A 19827-nucleotide genomic window follows, 5' to 3' on the forward strand; every position below is an offset into this window, starting at 1 on the left:
ACAAGAAAGGAGATGGTAGTTAATATAAGAAGTACAGGGAAACCTGGGTCTTTTTTCAAGGACTACGTAGTTTAGGAAGTTGGGGTGAAAGAAGGGCTTGCCGCTGTGTGGCTTCCACAGAACAGAAGAGTCTAAGGCTGCTGCTGAAATTTGGACTCAGAGGATGCCTGACTGATACTCTTCAATGCTTGTAGGTATCAGAGGCTAAAATTTTCTGTGCCCTTGGAAATTACGACTCACAGGATTAACCTGAGCCAAAGGCAGTGAAAACAGAACCTGTTCAGGCTCCTCCTCATGTGTTTGTCAATAAAACTCAATCACAACCTGTGACAGTCTTGGTGTCCCAATCTTGTGGTGGTTGGGTAAATGCTGTCAATCATACATAAATTCTATGCTGGTTTTCTGTCATGTGGATAAATACCTTTCGGAGTTAGGTTGAGACCACCAGACTCCTTCTATCTCAGTCTCTATCCAGACTTACGAAATCGTAAAGCTTTAGCATATTACTGTGCCACTGCTTACCACATCACAGTCATCTTAAAACATTTCTCCTACTCATAAATCAGTGGTTCTAATTCTCTTTCTCCGTCACACATAAACCAGGAAGCAACTCTTGCTAGGAAGACACTGTTCCCGAGAAAACTGAAGTAAATCCATATGTAACTTTAGAGCATAAAGTGTGTGTTTTTGTTCAGCGCTGTGAGTGACCAGCAAAGTAGAGGGATATGTGTTCATGTTGGATTAGTCCTACTGCAGTAAAAATAACACCCTTTGGATGCATTGGCAGCAAGTATCTGATTCTTTGGTCTTCCCTTTGACTATGATCTAGCTAATTTTCCAGATGTATTTACTCATCTGTCAATAGCCAAGAGAACTTATGTCCTAGAGTTTTTCAGGTCTTACATTCACATCTGATTTTTACTACTTCTTGCAGGTGGCTTGGGCTGATGGGTTTGATCTCTGTTGTTGTTATCTAAGAAGTTTGCTCAGGAAAAAATTGTTTATTCTGTGTGAAAGTGGGTAAATTTATAGCAGGTCTCAGAGAATCCCAAGAGCAAGTACAGTAACATTTAAGGACTTTCCAGAAGCAGTTACCAAATTAGTACCAGTCAGTAGATGCAATAGTTTTCACAGAAATTGGCATAACTGTGTCTTCTTATAAAAAATTACGCCTTCAGCCTGTATATTGTAAAATTAAGATAAACTGAGGTTGTATTTGTCGAATTACTTCTTGTAAAAAGCTATGGAGACTTTAACATGCATCATCTAGTTTTCTGCTTTCAAAAAAACCAGAGTATTTTTGTATGAAGGCAGGTATGCTGCTAGGTTACAGTAAGATCCACTAGGCACTGGACGCTGGACACGTAAAAGAGAGACATAGATTTGTAGCTGATAATTTTTTTTTACTTGTAACTTTTTACTTTCCATTAACTTGGAAAAATGTCTGCATTAGAACGCAGGTACTCCCTAAGTGTCTGTTCAACAATGTTCCAGTTCAGATCCACACATCAGGCGGTGTATGACTCCCAGCCAAACATCTTGTTAAATACTTGCAGGATTTCCCATAGCGATCTGACTTTAATCAGATAATTCAAACGCTTCTTTTGTAAGTACAATAGAAGGGCAGGGCTTGCGTTTACAAAGTGTTCAGTATGGAAATCCTGTATTAATTGAGGTACATTTATTTCACTTAGGACAGCGTCCACATAGTAACTATTTAAATCAGAGGCCTCTTACTGTTGCCTGTTCCGGAGGGGCAATCACATGCAAAAACTAACCTGTCACGTACAGAAAATCATGAGGAAGTAGCTTGAGAGATGTTCACTGTAGACAGCAGAGATGTTCCAGGTAAAGAAGACAACTTCATGGATTATTTTCTCACAGTGGATATGAAAGAATATAATTTATTAAAAGTATTTTTATTACTGTGGAAAGTACTAAATAAATAGGCTGTGTCTTTCTGTTTGCAAAATGCCGAGCATGGGCAGTGCCGGATGTTGTTTTTTGTAACATTGCAGATTCATACAAACTGTGCGTTAAATTATTGTCTTTCTGAGGCAGAAGCTGTATTTTTTTGTGAGTAATCACAGTGTGCTTCCACCCAGCCTCATGCAGGATCTGGTGTTTTTATTATTAACAGTAAAGCTTTTAGTGTTTCACATAAAGGGTATATAAGTAGGAAAGATAATATTATTAGTGATAAAATTATTACTTAATAATAGGTGACTAGAGTTGCACTCCTCTGAGTTCTTTATTTTGCTGTGCCAGAAAATGCCAGAATCAAAATAAGCCACATACAGAAGAATTAAACAGAGAATCAGCATTTCCCTCCACAATGAGTTGGAAATTACATGTTCCTTCTCTATTCTATACAGTGAAATCTTTTTTCCTTCTTTTCTTGAATTATAATTCTGCTATAGTTGAAAAGATAATCCTGCCAGTGTATTAAATACCTGGCAAAAAAAAGGTGTTTTAGAACATTTTTAGGTAAATATAGGTCAACACAAAGGAATCATACAGTTGGAAATATTTTCCAGTGTTTATGTTCAGATGTTCAGACCTGTCTGGCTCCTCTCTATTTGCATGTGTTGGGGTTATAGGCAGTCCGGCTACATTCCACATTGATTTATATAAATATATTGCAGATTATTAACCTCCAGCCAAATACCAGCAAATTGCACTTTTCAGGAAGGTTTGTGACTTCTCACAAAACTGATTTACTGTGTACAGGACATCTATCTTCTGTGTACACCCCATTAAGGGAATAGTAAAGAGGACGGTATTTGTCTTTATGAGAAATGTGCCGAGACATTTGCTGTTACAGTCGCTGTGTTACCATAATAATTTAATTAATATTTGTTCATATGATGATTACAGATTAAGTACAGATTTGTCTTCTAGTCAAAAACGGTACCCTGGAGGTAGGGTGGCAGTCCCTCCATATTTTGTAACTCCGGTTCCCACTGAAAAATCTCTTCAAGCTAAAAGGAGCGCACATTCATCCATGTGCAAAACTTGGTAGCTAATAAACAATTTTTAAGTGTCTGACCACGGAATATTTCAGAAATGCTGTTAAAGTGGAGCCATGGCCTTAACATGTTAAATCTCTATCATCTCAAGTGAACATACTGCTCTCTTAAACCTGGATTACAGTCTTCACAGACAGTTGTGCCACTTTTTCCCTTCTCTTGTGAAATGTTTTGAGATTTAAGGTAAGAAGTAAGAACTCACTAGCAAGTGTTCTCCTTGTCTGTTCGTCAGATGTCCTCTTTGAAAAGCAGTGACCCTGGAGGGTTTGCGTGTGATCTGTTGTCTACAGATCCTGCGTATAAACAGATCCTGTTTAAAAAGCCTCAAGTCCTTCAGCAAAAAATAAAAATACTGTTTGATCAGAAATCCTGCAGTTTGCACAAAATAAGGAAGCAGTTATTCTAAGGAAGAGGTTGAAAAATACATGTAATAAGGCATCATAACTGCTGTGATGTTGACCAAAATAAGCAGTAGTATAAACACTACTTTGGTTTGTTATCAATGGTTAAGTTTTTCAGTTTAACTGTATAGACTTTTTTTCTTGGTGACTGTATTCATTCATTTTTTAGATCAACTGTCATGTAATTAAAGTAGCAATTGATTTTCTGCCTTGCTTCAGAGAGAAGGGAAATCTGGTCTGTACAATTTAAAACTAAATGAATAAACACATGAGTAAAGTATGTGAGGGGGCAACAGCATCCTTCCATCTGTGAGATGGTTTCCGATTGTGATTTTGATGAGGTGGGACTTAAGGAAGGATGGTGAAAGTCACTGGTATGAGTAAGGTGTCAAGCACAACAGGATGGGCAGACATTTGTGAAAAAGATAAAACAGTGATTAAAGCTGGGACTGTAGGTGAGGTGGAGAAGATGAGAGAAATCCTAATTAAATAGAGAAAACAATAGAAAATAGAGTAATCAGACAGGAATGTGACATTATGAAGAGCTTTGCAAATTAGTCTGATGTTGTGCAACAAGGTAAAATGATAGCGAAATTTTAGCAAAAGAATGACAGAAAGTGATGAGAGAGGAAATCTTTCTCAGCAGTGGCATCTTGTGCACAAAGTTTTTCTCCAGACTGCATCCTGACTGAAGGTATTCCTTGCATCCAGGAACTTGCATGAGTAATCAGCAAAAATGTTCTGTTCCTGCCAAAGGAGATACAAAGTGGTGTAATGGTGAGCATGGGAGTTATGTGGGAAGAAGGTGCATGCAAACACCCCGTATCTCAAACATGTTTCTCACTATTCTTTTTTAAAGTGACTCTTAAGTGCTGCAGCATAGAATGTGGATAAATATCATGTAATTTTGTGTATTAACTCTAGTTGCTGTACCCGAAAGAATTTTTTTCAGGTAATTATTTGACTTTGAACAGCTGATGAATTTTTAATCTTTAACTGTATTTCAGAATCCACGCATGAAAGAGAGATATTGTTGGTGTATCAGTAGTTATCTGATGATCGAGAGCTCAAAGATTGCTCTATCTTTGGAAACCTCTTTTTGCCATCCTATACTGCCCATGGCAGGGCTGTCCTGCCCATGGCAGGGGGATTAGAACTAGATGATCTTAAGGTCCTTTCAAACCCAAACCATTCTATGATTCTATATACTGTACGAAATTTAAATAGACATGTATGAGCTGCAAGGTACGGATGTCTACACTGGTTCCTGTGTGCTTACCTCTTCCTCTCCTCTTCTCAGATTGTTTGACGTGTGCACCGTGTCACGAACAGACAGAGAGACCAAACTAACGTTAGTGTTTGAACACGTGGATCAAGACTTGACTACTTACTTGGATAAAGTTCCAGAGCCTGGAGTGCCTACTGAAACTATAAAGGTATTTAAGAAGAAAAATGTTGTATATCGTTTCAGAAAATATTAGATAGGCAAGTAGATAAATCACAAAGACTAACTGTGTTCTGATTCCGTAGGATTTTGTTATATCAAAATTGAGTAATGCCCAGCTTGGGACATGAATTGCAGTGTGAAGATCTGTATTCACCAACAGATGTAATCTCCTTGTGGAAGTGTTGCACTTGTGTTTTGTTTGTGTTTTTTTCTCTTTTAGATTTATAAATCTCCTGAATCCCTACTGTTTTACCAAGTACAGCATTCCAGATCATTAAGAATGACCTTTAATTGCAGCTGTAGACAGATGGTTTCATTATTGTTTAGTCCAAGGCTACTTGAGCCTTCCCTAGAAGGTGTCTGGCAAAGTGCTGAATGTTATTAGAATGGATAAAATAAATCCTGTGCTCCTATCACCTTCCTTCTGTCTTTTCCCCAAGAGATTCCTTTAATTTCGTGTCCCTCTTGCCAGAAAGGTTTCTGTATGTTCCAAGAGCAGGAAATGATCACCTATAAATGGATCTGTGGTGAGCTCTGCAGAGCATGGGCTTAAGGAAGGGGGTGCCCATGACCTTTGTTGTAGAAGCTGGGAAGGCACTCAGTAACTGGAAGTTACTAAGTTTTGCCATCATGTTGCTTCATATTCTGCATCTGTAAGGGAGGACTTCTTCCCGGGATAGGATGTGCTTGCATTATTTGTACTAAAATATGTATACAAACCCCTCTTCTCTCCCAGGAATTTCCAGCAAAGTGCTACATTGAGGATCATACCTTGAAATATTTGACAAAATGTTTGTGCCTGGGAAGAGAAAGAGGGATTGATGTTCCTACCTTGGGACTGTCTGCTTAACATTTCTTTTGATTTTCTTTTTTTCATGAGGAGAAATAATTTATGCTTCCAGATAATCTTGCATTTGTGAAAGTACTTTGAGGAAATATGTTGTGTCATCTGGCAAAAGTCCTGAGGGAGGAAAAGAAAACATGAAACCTATCTGAAATTTCGTTGTTTTAGTATTTTATTACTTTTTTGTTAACAGCTCCAAACTTTGCTGTTGTTTGATCTTTCAGTATAAAATGAGGCATAAAACTGGCGAAGATTATTTCATTTGTATCAAAGTCACAGATGTGTAATATCAGCCAGCTCCAGCAACCATGGTTTCTAAAGCAACCTTAATGGATAAAATAAAAAAAAAATGTATACAGCTGTGATTCAGTCCGAGCAGAGGATTGGAACACGCCTCTTGCATTTGAAGGACTCTTCTATGATAATGCTTTTAGGGCTCTACTTCCTTTTACGGCTTTAAAACTACCTTAGGGAACTGTGTCTCAGTGTAACTGGCATTATGGAAATAACATAGAAGGTGACTGACATACCATCTAAATATATATATTAAAATGGATGGGAACTGAATGACCAGGCCTCTGAAATGTCAGTTTTAAGTATCATTCAAGCTATGTTTCATTTAAAGGGAATAGAAGAGGTGATGATAGGACTAAAACATCTGTGATTTTCTAAAAGCCTGTTATAAATTTGCACTAGTAGACTGTAAAACATAATTACGAACATACATTTCGTGGAGGTGAAACACTAGTGAGGGAAATGGTTTGATTTACTTTTGGAAAGCACTGTTCAGCATGCACAGTTGCCTAGTTCAACCCAGTTGATATATCTGATAATTTGGCACAATAAGAGAGAAAAATTTAGCCACACAGAAATAAGGAGGCGCAATCCTGGTGTTTTATGTACAGTACAAGGTCTGCTGCAGCCGGTGAAATGAGTGAGTGTAAAATTCAGCTTGTGGTACATACCGCTCCTTTTAAATGTCTGAGGAAAAACATAAAATTGCTGTTTAAGCCGTCGTTGCTGTTGATTTCAACATTTGCACAGTAGCTGATGTACATTTCTTGAATTCTGTTTGGCACAGGGGAAAAAAAGAGAGATTTGATTAACCTAAGTTGCATCATGTTGCGTCACTTTTTATGTGAAAATATGCAGTTTATGGAGGTACTTTAGCTGATAGTCAGGGCTGATCACATGAGGTAGGGTTTCAAGGCTTATTCCTAATACATTTCAATGCCTTTCTAATGATACAGTCTTTATGGATATTCCTGATAGAAACTGAAGCAAAGTATAGTTCTCCTGGCTGCAGGGAAATATTGCCATTTTGCAGCAGCTGAGCATTTAACCCAGAGCACATACATCATTAAATGACTAATCTGACTTTTTATAGTTTGGCTTTTGAGGTTAATATGGATTTGTACTTCATTTATTTTCCAGAATTGCAGACAATTTGTGTAGAGTATTTCCCCTCACCACTAGCACAGTACAAAACAACTGCCAGTATTGTAAGACCATCTGTTAAAGTTCTGCATGTGTCAGCAACAAAGAGGTGCCAAATGAGCCGTATAAGCTCTGGATAGCTTGAAGGATCTAATATACCTCTTTGGCACCATGGTGTAAACTCAACAGTTGTTAGTAGAACTTGAATGACAAAAAATTACTATGAGAGAAGTATCAGCCCCAAAAGATCTTTTCTGTGAGAATTAATTACCATCATTACATAGCATTTGGGGGAGGGAGACTTAGCTTTTGCTGGTTTGGGGCATGCGGGGATTTTAATTACCAACCGTCAAGGAATATAAGTGACATCAGTACCATTTTAAGGATTTTCTTTATGTTTAGCAGATAGTAGTCGGACTTTAGCTGTTCAGAGAAACTAACCATATCCATCATTTGAACGTAACTAAAGCTTTTGTCTTAATGCTGCTCAGCAATGCTTTCTAATATCTAAAGTCCTGCAGTGGGAGTCACCATACAGGGTATTTTAGGAACATATCCCCAGGTGCCCATGAAGTGATAGAAGAGGGGCAGTTGCCCTTTGAGGCATTGCCTGCTAGTGGGAATACTTACCTAGGATGTAGTGCAGACATGCTCACTTCCTCTCCCTGTTGCCTGTAGCCGTAATCCATTTCTTTGGTTATAAAGCTGGCTACTGAGTTCCAGGTTATTCTTGACTGAGGTATTTTAAATCTTTTTTGCTGAAGCACTTCCACTATTTTTTCATGGAGTATACTAGAGGGATGAAGAACAGGACTCCAAATACCCATGGACATGCCATTCACCTTTGAAAGGGAACTGTGGCCAAGTCCTTAATCTGATTAATATGTCCTTATAGCTACTGGGTTATAGCCTTGCTCACCCTTGCTGGCTTCCTCTGTTAGATCTTGTTAATGTATGTTCCATATGGCATGAATCAGAATCGGCAATGACAACGTCTTCCTTCTTTCCTCTGTAGCCATCGTATCCTCCCTTCTTTTCTTCCTGGGACACTCATTAGGGCAGTTTATGTGGAAATGGAAGGTATGAGTTCAGTTTCCTCAGGACACAGCTGTTAGTCATGCACAGGTCATTGGTAATGTTAATGGCATTAGCAGTTGAGCATCCGAGAGACTTGGCTCATTAGGAACTTCTGTTAGTTGACATAAGGGTAGTGGAAATGGGAATGACACCACTGCCACAGAAAGTCTTAAAAATGTTAACAGGCCACTAAAGCATTCTGATGTGTTGGTCTTTGGGACTGAAGCATACTTAAGCTGGGTGGTCGCATTTTGAGGTGATGTTTGTGAGGCTGGCATGGGGTTTTTGATCCTGAAGGATTTGGATATGTTTGTTAAAACGCTAATTACATTTTTAATATGGAAATCATGTGCATGCAAACAAGTTGATGATTATTGATTTAAGCTATTTCAAGGTATATAACAGTACTTAGTTTTAAATTTGCATATGATGGCTTGGTATATAGAGCTGTAAATTAAGTGGTTAGTAATGGCTCTTTGGAGCTCCTCCCAGTCATCTTGTTCTGTGGAGTTCCCCCCAGTCATCTTGTTCTGCTGGCCAAGGAGTCTGGAAGAATAAGAGGGGATACCAAATTGTTACCCTATTTCTTTCCTTTTAGTGATGAAGCAAGTTACCTTTACAAGGTAATGTCATTATAAATAAAGCTGTGACTTCTTGCAGTAGTTTTCTCACAACTGATCAAAATTTAGCCTACCCAAGCGACACATGCTAACTGGGCTGGGCCTGTTTCAGTGTGACAGTCCACAGAGGAGGGAGCAGAACAAACATCTCCAATAACAGCACAGGTGCATACTTTATCTGTCGTGGGGTGTTACAAGAGCTGGGAATGTCCTTCTACTCAGGTCTGTGATCTGTGAATCTTCATGGTATTCCCCTGCAGCCTGGAACAGGGCAGACAAATCAAAGGTATATCTTTTTATCTGGCGTTTCCTGATTCCTACTGAATTGCTTCTGTGGATATTATTCAATGTTTCTCCTATGCATAGGAAACCTAGGTCTCCATTCTGATTCGGTGATCCAGGTTTTGCTATTTAGATGCCTAAAATTGAGAAAGTACAGCAGTGAACCTAATTTCCTTTTGTGGATTTATCTGATAGTAACCCATACATTGAATTTTAAAGTATTACCCCCAGTCCTAGATAAATATAGCTGTTGCATCCCTGTGCATTTCCTGTAACTTACGTTACCTGCTATCAAACCAGGCACACCAGTTATATCTTTGCAAGACTCTTACAAAATTAATATGAAGATGTTGCTTCTCAGAAGGCAAACCAGTGTTCGGTGTTGTGAGGTGAGTCATCAGCCATCTGTACCTACCCGCTCGATCACGTATGAGATGTGGAGCAGATGTCACACAATCATGCAATTCTGAAAACAGCACAAGATATTCCAGGAAAACAGATTCACCAGTACTGTGAGTCTTCAGAGTGTGGCCATATTTAACAACATCAAAGTTAGAAGTAACTGAAAAAAAAGAGCCTACTCAAATTAATAAGAAAGATACTAAGAGCTGTTACTAACATTTTCCTGTCAGTACTTTTGTTGTAAAGAGAGAAGCAAAACTTAGTGAGGAATTTAGAGTCCAAAAATAATGAATCAGACCCAAAACTGATACTAAGAGGTATAAATCCATTAGCTTCAGTGAAATGATGCTCATTTACAGCTGCTGAGGATCTCATTCTTTGTGGAATATTTTGCAGTAAATTTTGTTTGGACTCTGTATTATGAATGAAAGAGTTGCCACTAAAAAGACATGAAAAACAAAAGGACTGAACTGATATATTACTGTGAGATAAATCTTTTTTTTTTTTTTTCTCTGTTATGGTACTGCTAGGGTTTGGACTGCTTCGTGGAAGGATTGCAGGAGAGACAGCAGGTGCCCTGCACAAGTGACAGCTCTAGAGGAACTAAACCTTAAAAAGAGGATATTTTCCAAAGGGTAGTGGTTCCCTCTGTTGTGGGTGTTGTCATTTATTTCCCATACAGTCAGTGTACAGCCTCTGATTTTAATTATGGTGGTGTTAAATATCTTCAAATTCCTGCCATTTGCAAATTCAAATTGGTGATAACGTATAGTTGGGTTTTTACAGTGCTATAGCCCAGGACTACCTCCATTGCTTGCAAACTGAGAGCTCATAAAAATGTGAGGCACTCCAATAATTTTCAATTACTGTGTCCTGTCTAGAGTGATTTAAAATCATTGGAGCGCTTCACATTTTTTCAGTTGTTCCAGTTTGGAAGGCAGTCAAGCAATATTGTGGCATAATTCATGAAAGCAACCTGCCTGAAATAATAATTTTAGCCTTTCAAAACAGTGACACTGAATTAGAAATGTCACTGTGAAAAGATGTCAAACAAGGACTCTAAGTAGACGTCTCAACCTACTTTTCTTTCAATGGCCCAAACTCTCAAGGCAGCTCTAAGGGACACATCCTTTCTGAAGTCAGAAGGAAGCTATTGTTTTCAATAGATGGAGGGCCAGAAATCATCTTTATTCTGAAAGTCAAAGGGAATTAAGAAACTGAAAAGATTCTGAATTGTGGGCAGGGATGGAGATTGAGCCTTTGGTAGAGCAGGATTTATGATCAAATCATTGCAAAATGCCAGTATTACAAACACTGGAAGTGAAATGTTGCTATCAGCTCATTTAATTTCTGCTAGTTCTGCAGAGCTGGACATTAATGTGATACAAAAAAGAAAGCTTATGGATCCTGCTGCTCCAGATCTTCTGCAGATGCTCTTGGATTGTTCGTCGCACTGCAGTTTTGCTGTTGGAACATCAGTGTGGTAGCAATTGCTATGTAAAAGTCATTGATGCCACTGAAGAAAGAAAGAGATCATGAGGTAGGGATAATGCTCAAGCAGGTGTAAAAGTGGGTCTACATGGCAGGCAGCATGTCAGAGACAGTGCTGTACTGTTCCACAGTGAGCTTGTGGCCACTCCTTGGAAGGGGGAGTATTTTCAAGATGCTTTCCTTTGTCTCAGTGGTGGTGTATAGTCACAACTTGCTCTGCAAGTAAATCCTACCTCAGCGATCAGCAGAAGTATCACTCTTGCTTTCAGAATCTTTCTCTTCATCAAAGATGAGATGCCACAGTTAAAGCAATTAAGAGAAAGCTGTTGCAACTTATGGTGTACGTAAAGCGGTGGCAGAACAAAAGACTGAAATGTCTGGATTTACCCATGTTCTGAACTTTTCTTACAAGCCATATGTCATTTTTGACAACTAATTTGAAGGTCGAATTGCAGCATATATGAGATAAAGAGGAGATGTTCGAAGAGCCATTCTTGATCAACAAAAGTTGGGGGCAGATAGAAATCACTTTCTTACCAGTTTCTGCACTGGAAGAAAATAAGGCACCTATGCTTCTGCATATCCACAGAGCTATACTTCACCCTTTTTCAGAACTTTTATACTTAATGTGGAAGGGGCGACCAAATGACACAAACTGTGACAAGACAGATACTTGGGAAACCTGGCCAATGTATTTTTTCTTGTTGAACTCTAGATTCTAAGGGTTGAACTCAGTTGATCTGGGACAAGAAGCATTGCACCAGGATAGCCAACTCAATTTCCCATCTCAGCCAACTCAGCCAAGTTACTGCAGCTCAGATTCTCTGTACTAGAATATTCACACAGTGTCCATATTTATTCACAGCATATATCCAGCTGTAGTGTAAAATAATTAAGAAGTTTTCCACAGACAACTCATCGCTGATAGAAGATAATATAGTAAACAAATTATGTGTTATAAAACTGTTTTCTCTATTCCACCCCAAGAGAAATTTAATACTCTTGCACTAGCTACATGCACTGCTTATATGCCAGTGAATAGGCAGGTTATTTCATCCCACAGTAAAAATTAATTTGAAGCATGTTACTTTATTGGCACACTGATTTAATCAAGATATGTTGAGTTTGTTTCTTTTCCTTTGTAACAGATGTATTTAGCTTATGCCAGAGAACAACATCCCGTGCAAATGGATGGGGTGGAATTGTTTTGTATTGCATGTTCACATATCTATGACTTAAAATTAGCTTTAAGAATTTAAAAATTATTTATATATATATAGGTACATAAAGACATACATATATACATACAATTATTGTAAAAGTCCTCTGGCATATTTGCAGAAAGAATGTTGCTATTTCAGCAAGTGGGAGAAAGGGAATGGGAACCCTGATGGTCATCACTCTACTGTCTATGAAGTTCATGATCTCAAAATAGATGTGAGCCAAAAGAGGCCAGAACTGGCAACTCAGATGCTTAGAAAATAATCAACAGTTCAAGAACACAGAAGGGAGAGCACCAATTCTCATCCTGTGTCTAGGGAGTGCTTTGGTGTAGATTATTTATTTTATATGTGTACACGTGAAGGCGTACTGCACATACACATACATGTGTATAATACGCACACATGTATTTCTGCTGATTCCTAGAGTCCATCCTATAGGCTTATGTTTCAGCTCATTATCAGATACAGCCAAGCTGGAATGAGGGCTGTTACAGGGAAGGAATAAAATGGGACGCAGCTGAGGCCTCGCCTCTCTGTCCTACCTAGTGTGTGAGATCAGAGTCACCTGGAGACCCCCCATCCCACCTGCCCTTGCAGATATCAGAACACACATGGTTCCTTCCAGCTTCCTGCCCTCTGGCTGTCAGGGACAAAAGGGCAGAGAAGCTCCAGCCAGTGGCATCAGCCAGCTACCCTCAGCTGCTGGAGCAACCAAAGCTAAAACCTCTGACACTCAGAGAGCTTTCAGTGATTTTAACTCTGTGTTCTCTGCCTGTGCTAATCGCATTTTTTTCCCAGCCCTTTCCTCCATCCTTCCCTTCCATCTTCATTTTTTCACCTCACTTCCACTCTATATTTACAATGTATAGCAATCTTCGGTTCTTTCCCTCCCTCCAGAATTTTTCTGTCCATCACTTCTCTTTCCATTTTGCTTATTCCCTCCTAACTGACTCTACTCCCATTAAAAAGTAATGTCATGGAACTGTCACACCATTTCTCCACCTGGGGTCTGTCTTGTCCATATTATTTGTAAGCTTTTAATGGAAGAGGCTGCATGAAAACCCTTGACTGTATAAGGACTCACTGTAATAGGCCCTCCTTTTTGGCTGGCCTTTACACAATACCTTGTTAACCATGAGTCATGATAATCAGATCCTACAACAGCATTATTTGTCTAAAATTGTGCTTCTCCTGTGCTCTGCTGTTTCCCCACCACAGCCACTTCACACGTTTACACAACTGCTTCCTTCATATGTCAGTGCTCTGTAATCAGTGGATGGTTCATGTTACAGGTTCCTCAAGTTTCAAAGTGAGATAAAATGAGCTTTCTTCCATTTTGAGAATATCCGTCTTTTTAATAAGTCTAAACAGCGACACACATTACTAGTAAGCTTGCAGTCAGCTGCCAGAAGACAGAAAATTTAGAATGGAAACGTGAGAAAAATAACAGAAATGCTGTTTGTTGCTTGCTCTTGGTGCGGCAGCAGGGGAAAATATTTGGAAATTAAAATGAGTAATTTATTTGTAGTTCTAATAAAACAGACATGGTTTTGTAATATTTGCCCATGTTGGTACCCCAGAGCGCAACTATTGGTCAAATTCTTCTGTCGTGTAACTGTGGGCTTCTTCGGGTTCCTCCAGGGGTGCATGTCGTGCAGTGCTATTAGCATCAGTTAGCAAGCAGCTTTTCATTTGTTTTCCTCCAGAGTTTGCAGTTAAGAGCAAATTACGATGGCTTTAGCTCTTAGATCAAATTTGTCTGTAATTTTTTGGTTGGAAGCCTTTTATCCAAAGACTCATAAACATCAGTATTTTAGGTTCTTCTTCTCCGTTATCGTTACAGCTATACAATATTACCACTGATGTCAGTGTACGTAAAACATTTAAACTCATGCTGGAATATATACCTGAACCTTACGGTTCAACTGTAGACCTTAAGGAAGAAACTCCAAAGGGAGCAGAGGCTCTGCTCCATCAGAGCACTTAAGCTTCTGCTTAATTTTATGTAAACAGATTGCTCCAGCTTTAGAAGTGAGTTGAAAGACTGAATTAGAGGAGCTAACAGGAGAATCAGTTGTTATCCTATACTATAACCTGATACATTCCAGGGTTAAAGAAGAATTGAAACCATTGTTTCTGTAGTCTCAGATTAGTCATAAACATGCATTTGCTTGTGTTTAAATGCTTTGTCAGAGTGAGGAAGTAGTCTTCCCTCAAAACTTACGTGTAAGCAGTGTCTGTGCCTTTGGACCCCAAATCCTGACTATTCACAAAAGTGTGTCATAGTTGGTCATCGCAGTAAACTGACTCAGTCCTGGAAAAGGGTTACGGAGGATCACAGGTTTGACGGACTGGTTTGTTTATTACTTTTTTCGTTAATACCATAACTGTTCTGGCCACAGAATTTTCCCATTTGCCTTCTTTGAAAATCGTGACTCTTGAGAATACCCACTTAAAAGAAGCAGCTGCTTTTTACTATTGCGGCCAGCTCATTAGAAGCCAGCAAATTATAACATTATGTCACATTATATCTTTATTAATACTGAACAGTGTCTTATACCATAAAGGGCGCATTGAAATTAGTGGCTTAATTGCAAACAAAGTTACTGCTCAGCAGTTTTCAGTGTTGCTAAATATGTGAATTTACAAACCGCCATAAAAATTCTAAGTATTTCTGAAATGTCCCACTTCTTTGGTCTGTGCAATAGGAAGCATTGCACTGTAACTTTAAAATGCCAAAAATAATCAAGAAGACATGTTAACCATCTCTTAAGAGCATTTCATTTCCAAGCCAGTAAATTCAGCTGCTGAATGTTTGTCCTTTGTTTTAGGATATGACAGTTCTGTTGCATAACTACAATTAAGGAATCTCAGAAGGCTCCAAAATGTTACAATATTCTGTGCGTGCAAACACAGAGTCATTTTTCGTGTAGTTTTACAGCAGGGAAGGGGTACTGGAATGGCTGTGTTGCCTTTTTTTAACATCTAGTTTATGATTCATTCTAAAATATTCTTTCATTTGGAATTAGCTGCAGATATTCCTGTTCTGACAAGCAGGGTAAATATTTTAGCAAGGACTTTTTAGAGAGAAGTTTTGACAGTAACATACTCCTCCCTCAGTGTTACAAAGGAAATGCTTGCTGTCCAAACCCAGAGTCGGCATTTTAATGGAAATGGTTCCAAGAGAATACGTAGGATGTTACAAATGTAAAATGCATTTAATGAAAGAGTATACAGATGTCTTTCATGTATTTTAAATAAAAGTGTCTAATTTGAGACTTGAGAAAGTCAACAGCGATCTCTGAGCCATATGCTTGTTATTACAATAGTATGTTGTGTATAACTGTCCTTCGGTGAGAAGCAACACAGACCAAAAAGGAAAAGACATATAAAAACATGAAGTTAAAGGAGGAGAAACCATCTTAGAAAGCATTTTTTATTAGGGTTTTGTGTTGATTAGAATATATCCCTTTCTTGTTTTTTGTTTGCTCACGTAATTCCTGCTGATGTCTATAGGGCTTATTGAAGACTTAGGAAAAGGGGAATAGAGGCCAAGCTGCGTGGGCTATAGTGAACCAAAACTGCAAAGAGATGCATGCTTGACAGGGAGTTTAAAACAAATATGAACCACAGTTTCTTTGCTTGGTTTCTGGAGCAGAAAGTCGCAAAACAAGCAGAAAGCTTTTGGTTCTTGATGAAATGGTTAGTTTAGCTTCCTTACCTCACCTACTCTGTTTCACATTTTAACCTTCATTTCAGTGCAGAGAATTTAGACCTATTTCAACTTAGGTTTATGTCTGTGAAACTAGGGCTTTGGAAAATATTTCAGAAGTACCTTTAGTCTTATGTTTGCATTTTGTTCTTTTGCAAATGTGGTGGAGGTAACCTTGATTTGCTAATTAGTGGAGTCATGCTTTATTGTGACAGAAAACTAAGAACAGTCCTTCAGTGAAAATAACAAAGACCTACCCCATGGTGATTGATGAGAATGTTGTACAAGTGAAATGAGCTGGAAAGTCATCATCTTGTCTTTTCCTTTGCCACAGGAAAAACATAACAGAGAGATTTCTTTTCTTCTGGTCCTGATAAGGAATCTAACGAAGCATAAGGAGAGGTTACACAGCATGGAAATGTGTTACACCCAGCTGCTCACTAGCTTGCAAAGCTGCAGTAAATAATACAGTTGCTATTTAATAAACAAAAGAAAACAGAAGTCCTTTGATAGTGATCCCTATCCTCTCTCACTTGCCCTTCTGAAGATACAGTTTGTTGTCATTTTGGAATAATGCAGAATTTGATATTGTATTGCATAATTTGTAAATATTTTGTTGTTGATAGGGAAAACAAAAGACTTACTTTTTTAGGGCCTGATTCAGCAAAGCGCAAAGGTATGTGCTCCAGTTTAGGTTGTAGGTACTTTCATCCTCATAGGTTTTCTAGGAATGGTTGCAGTGAAGATACACAAGAAGACATGTCGTTTTCTTTTCCAGATTGGCTTACATAATAAACAGCATACTTCTTTGCTTGTCTCAAGTTACCCTTTTGAGAAGCAATGATGCATATGTCACAAGCTGCATTTGTCACGTGCGTCATTTGTGACACTTTACTTTCAAAAAATACTGGAGGCAATCTTCCCCCCTCCCAGGAAGACTACTGACTCTCATGTTACACCTTTCCCTCTATCCCTAAACCTCACCCTCATCCCCAAAGCAGAGCTGATTCTTGTCTGTTGTCCTAACACTGAGAAATAAGTAGGCTCATCACTCATTGTGTCGAAGATGCCTGCTTTTTTAAGAACCAGTCAAGTGTTCAAACAAAAACAAGGCAAGGTTTACTCTAATTTACACTAATGTAAATCAGTGTCATTTTGATCAGAACTGGAGGGGCTATGGGCCATGGAACTTCAGAGAGACTCTTCAGATGTGTGGGACCATTCCCACCACTGCAGGCACAGCAAAACTCTTTGGCATTATCACTACTTGTTAAGGTTTGTTATATGAGAAATCTGAGATGAGCCACTAATGCTAATAGCTGGCGTCTTCTGCTGACCTAGCTTGCTTGGTAATCACCTGGCCTGTGGGAGGCAGCAACCCAAAGAGGTGGAGTAGGACCACAAGGCCTGAGAGTGAGTTCAGTGGGAGAGGAGATGGCTGAGTGGGATGGGGTGCAGTGAAAGAGAGAAGGGTCAGAACTGGGGATGGGGCAGAAAAGGGAAACAGGACGCATGAAGGGAGGAAAGAAAGAAGGAAAAGGTAGGGAATTCTGCTTTTTAAAGTAAACACTACTTTTAAAAGAAAAGAAAGGAGAAAGTCGATGGACCATGTGAGTGGAAGGGAATGAGCAGTAGTTCCCGTAGTCTGGTGCTGTCAGCAAATTCCTCATGCTTTTCGTGAAAACAAAAGGTCTTGTGCACTTGGCTCCTCTTGCAAGACCTCTTCACTACGGCTTGGCTGTAGGATGAAGTGCCTGTTTCCCTTGTAATGCTCTTGGTTCAAGAGCTGTGGATTTTTTAATTCAGCATAATAGAATTGCAAATGAATTGCTACGGTGAATATGTAGAACAACGCAATCTGCTGAGAGTGCTGTCAAAAAAAACAATTGTCTTGTTCCCTACTTTTGATTTAGGTGTGCTAAGGCATCAATAAGATTCTCATCCCAGCAGCATTGCAAAGCTATATGTACAAGTCTTGGATTGGGGCTCCTGCCAAGCTGGTTCCAGTAGGCCACTGTACCCTTTCAGCTCTTTCTTGAAGCCCATTTCCACCCATAACTTACATCCAAGAAATCTTTCTTCTTGTGTTTGTCGTTGGCTTTCTTCAAGGTTGTCATGCCTTTATAACGAAAGCAAATTCTAGATCTTTGGAGTACTTAACAAACATTAACCAGTTAATCTTTGCAACACTCATGAAGTAGTTAACCATTATCCCTGAATTTATAATATGGAGCAAGAGAGGCAGCAAAGTTAAATGAATTCCTGTAACTAGAGCTCGGGTAGTAACTCACCCTGATGTTGAGCCATTGTACGGCACTGATGAGCATCACAATGCTTCTGCCATGCAAGTACATTACAACCAAAAAAATCATTGAAGAGTGGCTTCTAAAAAGTGCAAAACTGAGCTTTACTTATTATGTATTCCATGGAGGGATTTGGAAGAGATTGTCTTCCTGCTTCCTTTCACATCTTTAATTAAAACTGTTAACTATTTATTAAAGGAGTGTCTAAATCTAGAGAATAGCTGCATTTCAATGTCTGGTGTCATGCTGACAGTTTTGTCTCAGAGAAGTTTGGCTGCATCTTTCTGAAGGTCTTCCTGGACCTGGTGAGTGTGAGAGGAGAACGGAGATATTATAAAGCAGTGGGACCAACTCAGATCTTTGAAAATTGACGGACAGAGTCCCAGTGATTTCACTGGGCTTTAGCTGGGCCTAATATAAAGCCATCTCTTCTTCCTTAGCATGCAAGTGCTGTTCATGACTATGCTGAATTCCTAGAGATTTTTGTAATGAAAACAGTCAAAATTAATGAGGCCTAAAGTCCAAACTCTACAGTAACCCCAGTTTCTAATTCACAAAGTGGCTGCTGTCTTGCCAGCCTCTTTTACAGTGCCTTGAGCTCATATGTGTCTGTATATGTCCTGATATGTGTGTATCAGGTAATAGAGCATGCTGGTGATAAGTTTAAACAAGTTTTTTCAATTAAAAATTGCTGGACAGAGTTTGTAACTTCAAGGGAGCAATGAAAATTAGGAGCCCAAGCCCTACTGATTTTAAATGATTTTTGGGGTTTCTAATCTGTAGGATCCATTTGACTGCTTTTTTTCATGGTTCAAAAGAAGCATGACTTATTTTCTTGTTGCCACATAGGTGTTTCATAACGAACTTATGAATTTTAGTGGATGCTGTTCAAAAAAGCTTGGTGAAATGATCAAAGCTGCCTTGGGTGTAGGAGATCTGGTCATCCAAATCCCCTGGGATGCGTCTAGTCTCATCCTTTGTTGTTGTGTATCAGCGTATAAACAAACCTCATCCTTCTTGATGGTACACTGCAGACAAATCCGGGGAGAATTTATGCAGAAATGTCAATAATCTTGCTAAGGTGTTGATAGACCTTTAGGAAGAGTGGTCTGTCATAAATCTCTATGTGTTTACATAGTTTGAATGCTCCTCTGGACCACAATCCATGTGGTCTAAGCTGTTCGCACATGATACTGAGCATGTTGAGATTTTAGTCTTTGTTCTGAGATTAGCCCTTCTTCTGCTCAGGTGACAGTGTAGGACAGTCATCTTCCAGGACCTTCCACGTTATCCGTGGTGTTAGCTGAAGGTAGCAGTCCCCAGATGATAAATTTACAGATTTCCTCTTCTAGAAGACTTTACCTCTGAAGTCCAAAGCTGTTTGTAAAGCATTTTTCTTGATGTATGTGCACAGCATTGTTTCAGCTTTCTAATCACTGACCAGCTGGCTTGTTAGTGAATAGAGCTGTGGGCCCCTTGCCACATTTCATGTGAGGTCTTGGCTGGGTGGCCAAGCAGGCAGCCTGCAGCCAGTGTCAAAGCAATTCAAGAGGTATTGG

At 39.1% G+C, this 19827-nt stretch overlaps 1 protein-coding gene and 1 long non-coding RNA gene across 2 annotated transcripts in view; one reads left to right on the forward strand and one right to left on the reverse strand.

Moving 5' to 3' along the window:
- CDK6 (cyclin dependent kinase 6) overlaps positions 1 to 19827 on the forward strand; it is a 125460-nt gene that overhangs the window by 23637 nt on the left and 81996 nt on the right. Inside the window, exon 2 of the mRNA XM_062604991.1 lies at positions 4731 to 4866. Within this exon, the coding sequence (XP_062460975.1) occupies positions 4731 to 4866 (136 nt within the window). The remainder of the gene's footprint in view (positions 1 to 4730; positions 4867 to 19827) is intronic.
- Positions 9239 to 16763, reverse strand: LOC134156713 (uncharacterized). The gene is made up of 3 exons (XR_009962032.1): positions 16610 to 16763; positions 16223 to 16347; positions 9239 to 9274 (listed from the first exon to the last, which is right to left on the reverse strand). It is a non-coding gene; the product is annotated as an uncharacterized LOC134156713 (long non-coding RNA).

Source organism: Pezoporus occidentalis, unplaced genomic scaffold, assembly GCF_034315485.1.
Source record: "Pezoporus occidentalis ecotype Australia unplaced genomic scaffold, CSIRO_AGI_Poc_V1 ctg9, whole genome shotgun sequence".
NCBI classification, from domain to species: Eukaryota; Metazoa; Chordata; class Aves; order Psittaciformes; family Psittacidae; genus Pezoporus; species Pezoporus occidentalis.